A 6,189-nucleotide genomic window follows, 5' to 3' on the forward strand; every position below is an offset into this window, starting at 1 on the left:
GTTATTCTTCCGCCATAAATGAGGGTAAGAAATAAAATAAGTAGACCATTTTCTTGTTAAGGGATGACGAGTTACGTGAATAGTAAATTTCGAGGACGAAATTTTACAAGGAGGGGAGAATGTAACGACCCTGAGAACAATGGTATTTAAATAATAAAAAGAAAGGGAAATAGAAATCGGAAACAGAAGGAGGCAGTCGACGACGTTGCATTTTGGAAAGGATAATCCTGAGGAAATTTTTAGCTCCTCGTTGACGAATACAAGGGACTCGTCGACGAGGAAATAACAGGAACTTGTCGACAAGGCTAGGATTCGTCGACGAGAAGATACCGAGAAAGAATTTGTGGAAACTTGAAATTCGTTGACGAGGGTTGAAGTTCGTCGACAAACTTTGTATAAGATTCATCGACGAGGTGACGTGGCTCGTCGACGAATCCTGCAGTATAAATAGGGATTAAACGTGATTTTCAGTCATTTTTCCTGCGCAGAACTTCCCTCTCTCTTACCCTTCGGTTTCTCCTCCTTCTCTCTTCGATTTCAAACCGAATTTCCGCCGGTTCGACGATCTGAAGCCACCATGACGCTCTTGAGAAAGTTCTCTGCAAATCTGCCGGAATGGATTGTCGGTGGAACTCCGTTGAAAATCATCCCTGAGTTGAGGTAAGGGTTTTTAAGCCAAATTTGGTCTTACGGTAGTTATAAGAAATGATATACACGTGAAAATACTGAAATTTAGTACTGAAAGTTTTCATTTCCAGGGTGTTGAGTTGGGAACCCTGCGGGTACAGGACAAATTTTCTTAGGGGCTTTTTCAAGAATCAGGTAAGGGGATAAATTAAGCTAGTATTTACGAAAAATATGTATAATGTTATAGCATTTGATTTCAGGAAAATATATATATTTATATATATATATATATATATATGATTTATATTTGGGAAAATGCTGTTGAAAGTGATGATATGTTAAATATATGAAAAACCTATTAGTGTGGCATGAGTAAAAAAATTGTTATGAAATACTGTTTTTTGGGAATATGTGAATGGTATGGATTTTTATAATGGAAAATCGGCGTATGGGCCAAGATTTTGATATATTTGTCGGCGTACGGGCCGAGCTATGTGTATGATTAGCCGGCGTACGGGCCACGCTAAGTGTATGATTTTCTGGCGTACGGGCCGAGCTATGTATATGATTTGCTAGCGTATGGGCCAAGCTATGGATGTGATTTGCTAGCGTACGGGCTGTGCTATGATTTGCCGGCGTACGGGCCGATGATTTTCATGATATACGTATATATGCAAAATGATATGATTGATTTGATAATTAATGATATGAAATATTCATGTATCACAGTGTCAGTATATGTTATATGATATTATAACCTGTTAACTTGGTCTAGGCTAACACTTGCACTGTACCGTTGCTATGTGTCCATTGTCTTCGTGATCATGATATCTGTGTTAACGCCGCTGTATGGAATGGTGTGAGATTGGATGGTCGATGTGGTTTTTAAGAAGTGTGTGAGCGCCCCTGGTGTACGGACCAGGTCAGGCAGACCCATCAGGCTTACAGACTGTACTTTTGACTTGGTAGTAGTCGGCCAACCAATGTCAGTTCTCGCCTTCGGGCCACACAACCCAGTCATATGAGGGTAATACATGACAACAGTCAACTAACCTACTAGAAATGTTTTTGTATTATTATTATATGAGATGATATATGTTTATGAAAATGCACTATGTTCTGTCATGTTTTGATGATCTATATGTTTTCCTAGATTTGACAAAACAGTTACTAAATATGTTCTGTATGGTATATGTATGAGACGGAATACTCATGTTGCCACACACTGGTATTAGTTTATTTCCCTTACTGAGAGGTGTCTAACCCCAAAATTTTATAAACTTTTTAGGAGCCCCAGATAGGAGAGCGGGAAAAGTCCCGCTGATCTAGAGTTGTTTGTCTGCCTTCTTTGAAGGGTAAGTTTTAGTGGGAACAGTTGAATTTTGTGGGAAATGTCCCTAAATTTTATTTTTAGGATATATATACTGAAATACAGTGGATATAGTGACTCTCGTATTTATGGTAATGTGATGGTCGTTTTCGTATTTATAATATTGTGATTGTATGTTTCTTGCTGCTTAGGCTTCCGTTATGTGTTCTGATATATCCCTGGTACCCACGGGTCCAAGTGGATTATGATCTGCTGAGTTGAGGGTTGTGATTTTGTAATATGTAAAAAAAAAAATGTGGAAATTAAGCAGGTCGTTACAGATTTTCTTGGCATTAGGTTAGACTTAAAGACCAACTAATCAGTAGTAATTAAAAAATCTAACTACACCTAAATAAATAAATGGTTAGTGGCGACTCCCTCAACTTTATTGACCACATTTCTGACACTCACCGCTATTTCACTCACACATTGTCCCTAATCATGATATTCATTTTATTTTCGAGATCTCATCCCTGCGTGTCCCTTTCACAATATATCGATGGCATAGAAGTTCGCAAACGAGTATTAGATTGAGTAAATAATACCCCCATCTCAATCTTTTAATCAAAAGGACAAAGTTGGTGTCCTATTTAAATAAAAGAGTTGACCCACACCCATTTATTTAAGGTTGCCATAGATACTAGTTAATGTTGCTATCCCAATAACAATTACCGCTTTTCATTGCATTTGATCCAAATTACTAATAAGAAAATAAAAATTAAGGTCTTGTAGAGTCTTTCTAGAGAAACATCTCGACTTAAAACGCAGGATTTCTACGTTGGAGTTCTTAAACTTGAATCATTGGAAGAGTGAAAAAGGTATGAGATGGAAAATAGGCTCTCCTTTTGTATAGCCTAGAGGTAATATTTTTGGACCAAAAATATAAATAAAAATTAAGATTATTTATAAGAACACGTGCATGAGAGAAGAAATAAGAATAAAAATAATAATTTAATTAATATGGGCTAAAAGATTAAAGGGGTGGTTTAAACCCCAAATCCAAAATGATACTATCTTTATTTTCCTTAGGATCAGTCTGTGTAATAATTACTTCATTCTCTTAACAAATAAGAAAACCTAACGTCTAAGGAATTAATCAAAAATGTCTCCGTGGAGTATTGGAATTCAAATTTTGTTGGCACAACAACCATGTTTTTCACAGTTCTGTATCTGGCATAGGCAAAAATGAAATAAACTCAAAAGAAGAAATTACAAAATTTGTCGCTTAATTTCTTCAATTTTTGCTAATTACATTATGTAGATCAAAATTATAAATAATACTGCGAGACCAAAATTCTAGGATGTAAATATCCATTTATGAAAAGAAAAAAATTTTCCTGGGAAAATTCTCAACTTCCCTTTTGCCTGCCTTCCTCGCTCTTTTTCCTGGAAAATTCTCAATTTCCATTTTGCTTTTTCCTATTCATCATCATCATAACATATAAAGATTGGGTGGGAATGATATTCACATTCTTAGGCGTCATTACCACAATTTTGACGGACAGCAAACTACAATATTTACCCAACGATTTGCTCGTTGGTTGATCCCTGGATGAATAAAAAATTCCCACAAAAAAAAAAAAGTAATAATTAAAACAAAGAAAATAAACTTATAAAAGAAACAAAGAGAGATTTTAAATTCCATTTTTGATTTTTTTAAAATTTAAGAAAAATAAAATAAAAACATTAGGTTCCGGGGTCTCTGCTAATCTTCCCGAGAGGGGCACCAAGGCGTCATGTCCATGGGGTAGCTCCCCAGCACCCTCAAGAAGGAGGTGAACTCCTGAACCTCCGCCAACGCGTTCTGTGCCCTCACCTCCGCCATTGATGCCTCGAAGTCGATGTAGAACATGTACTCGAAGTGCTTCGCCGTCCCCACATTCGCGTCGTCCACCAGCCGGATCGGCCGGTTCCGGTGCGGCCGGCTCTCGATCTTCGTCAGGCTGATGTTCCTGAAAGCGAACGCTGACAGCACCTTGAACAGCACGGACGTCCCCTTGTCGTGCGCGAACACAATGCTGGTCTTGAAAGGCCGGTCCGTCCTCGGGATGATCGGCTCGCGGGCCAGCATCACGAATCGAGTCACGTTCCCCGAGTCGTCCTGAATCCCGTCCGCCAGGATCTGGAGCCCGTAAAGGTCCGCAGCACGCGCGCTTGCTATTGCCGCTGTGTCGCGGAGATCCTTCGCCGCGACAAACTCGGCCGCGCCGGCGGTGTCGTCCACCGCTTCGCGCGCAACGTTGGTGCTGAGGCCGAGCTTGGTGAGAGTGTGCTCGCACTGGGCTAGGGCTTGGGGATGGCTAATGACTCGGGTTAGGTAATCTTTCCGTACTCCAGGGAGGGCGAGGAGGCAGTGATGAACCGGGAGCTGGACCTCCCCGACGATGTGGAGGCGGTGGCGAAGGAGGAGGTCGTAGTTCCGGTGGATGCTGCCGCCGAGAGAGTTCTCCACGGGGAGGACGGCGCGGTCGGCGATCCAGAGCTCGACGGCCTGGAAGGCGACCTCGAACTGGTCGCACGGAATTGCCTCGGAGTCAGGGTAGGCCTTGCCGGCCGCGGCCTCGCTGTAGGCGCCGGGGACGCCCTGGTAGGCGACGCGTAGCCGGGCGCCGTGCATCGGCGCCGGGGACAGGTCAGTGATGGTGAGAGGCTTGGGGAGGTTCTCGATCGGAACTAGATCTAGGGTCTTGTGGCCGTTGACGGCGGTGAGATCGGTGCCGCCGGCCTTGCCGGCGTCCTTCTGCTGAGAGAAGACCTTGCTGGCGAGGATGGCGCAGGAGCTCTGCCAGTCCGTTCTGCTCGATCCGAAACCAGTTCCAGGAGCGGGCGCGCCGACGCCGTTGGCTGTGGCGGAGGAGGAGGAGGAGGAGGGGTAGGTGGAGTCAGAGCGGGAGACGCATTGGACGGCGAGTCGAGGGTGAGGGACTCGGTGGGTGGGAGCGTGTGGACTCGGGGGGATGAGGGAGTTGAGTGGATTGGTGGTAGGTAGCGGAGAGAGAGTCTGCATTTTTTTTCTGATAAAGAACAGGAGGGGTATTATAGAAAATAAAAAATTTAAAAAAAAATTGGAGAGAGAGAAAAGGGAGAGATAGAGGGGGGGGGTTTTAGCTTGGTGTTCTCTTTGGAAGGGAACGTCAAGCTGAGAAAAACGAAAGGGGAGGGAGGGTTTATATATTAGGTGGGAGGAAAGGAGTAGGAATATTAGAGAGGGAGGGTATGGTGTGTGCGCCGGGGAGGTGGTTCGGTCAATCTCACACCTACCCCCTCCCCCTCCTTTCTTCCCCCCATTGTCTCTTTCATTCATTTTTATTTATTTTAATATCGAAGAGAGAGAGAGGGAGAGAGGTATTTTGGGCATAAGGAATGATCTTGTGGACTCTATCCCATGGTAGCAGAATATCCTCTAGAAGTGAAAGACTTGTTCGTCTGTGTGAATGGGTTTGCTTGATTTAGTCTTGCTGTTGTAACTTTTTTACTCAAGTTTAATAAAGAAAAAATGAAGTCACACCCAAAATCAAATCAAATTAAATCAAGATATCGTAGTTTAATCCGTTTTGGTTTGTTGTTTTGGTAGAAACATTTATTATATATTTTACATATAATAAAAATATACAATCTATTTTATATAAACATCAATTTTTAATATGATATGATTAGTTAGAATGATGAAAGTGAGCTAAATTGCCTCAACTTTAACAAGTCAAAACTTCACATATTGTTTGAATTGGTTTTTGGTTGAATCATAATAACTCGATCATAATCTTTATTTGTATTATATTTCTATTTTGACGAGTTAGCACCTAAGTTCTCTTACAAAAAAGAGACAAAAGTATTTGTAAATGTATATGAAAATATATAAATATATATATATATATATATATATATATATATGCGCACATGAACACACACCTACTTCAATGAAATGATTGTGTGAAGGAGAACAATTAAAATTTAAATTTAGCATGATCAATTTGGTTCATGCTTTAACCAAAATACTTCACACTCCTTACAGGCATTGTGTATGTTGATTAAGGTGTAATCCTAATAGGGGGTGAATTGGGTATTTAAAAAAAATTCTTGAAACCTATTTACCAATCAATCCCTATTTCTATGTTTAACTAATTAATGGCTGGAATTTGATGTTGATTTGAATTACTAAATCAATGAAATCTTTTTTACTCAATTAAGTGCGT

The 6,189-nt window shown here is 40.9% G+C and overlaps 1 protein-coding gene across 1 annotated transcript; it reads right to left on the reverse strand.

Moving 5' to 3' along the window:
• Positions 1 to 3,444: 3,444 nt before the first annotated feature.
• On the reverse strand, positions 3,445 to 5,343 carry LOC131147960 (arogenate dehydratase 1). Its single transcript, XM_058097645.1, has one exon. The coding sequence runs from the start codon at positions 5,298 to 5,300 to the stop codon at positions 3,702 to 3,704; it is 1,599 nt and encodes a 532-aa protein (XP_057953628.1). The 5' UTR covers positions 5,301 to 5,343; the 3' UTR covers positions 3,445 to 3,701.
• Positions 5,344 to 6,189: the final 846 nt, after the last annotated feature.

This window comes from Malania oleifera, chromosome 2 (genome assembly GCF_029873635.1).
Source record: "Malania oleifera isolate guangnan ecotype guangnan chromosome 2, ASM2987363v1, whole genome shotgun sequence".
NCBI classification, from domain to species: Eukaryota; Viridiplantae; Streptophyta; class Magnoliopsida; order Santalales; family Ximeniaceae; genus Malania; species Malania oleifera.

Excerpts from the sequence above, each read along its gene's own strand:
- LOC131147960 (XM_058097645.1), bottom strand. The coding sequence starts at position 5,300 with ATGAATGAAAGAGACAATGGGGGGAAGAAAGGAGGGGGAGGGGGTAGG.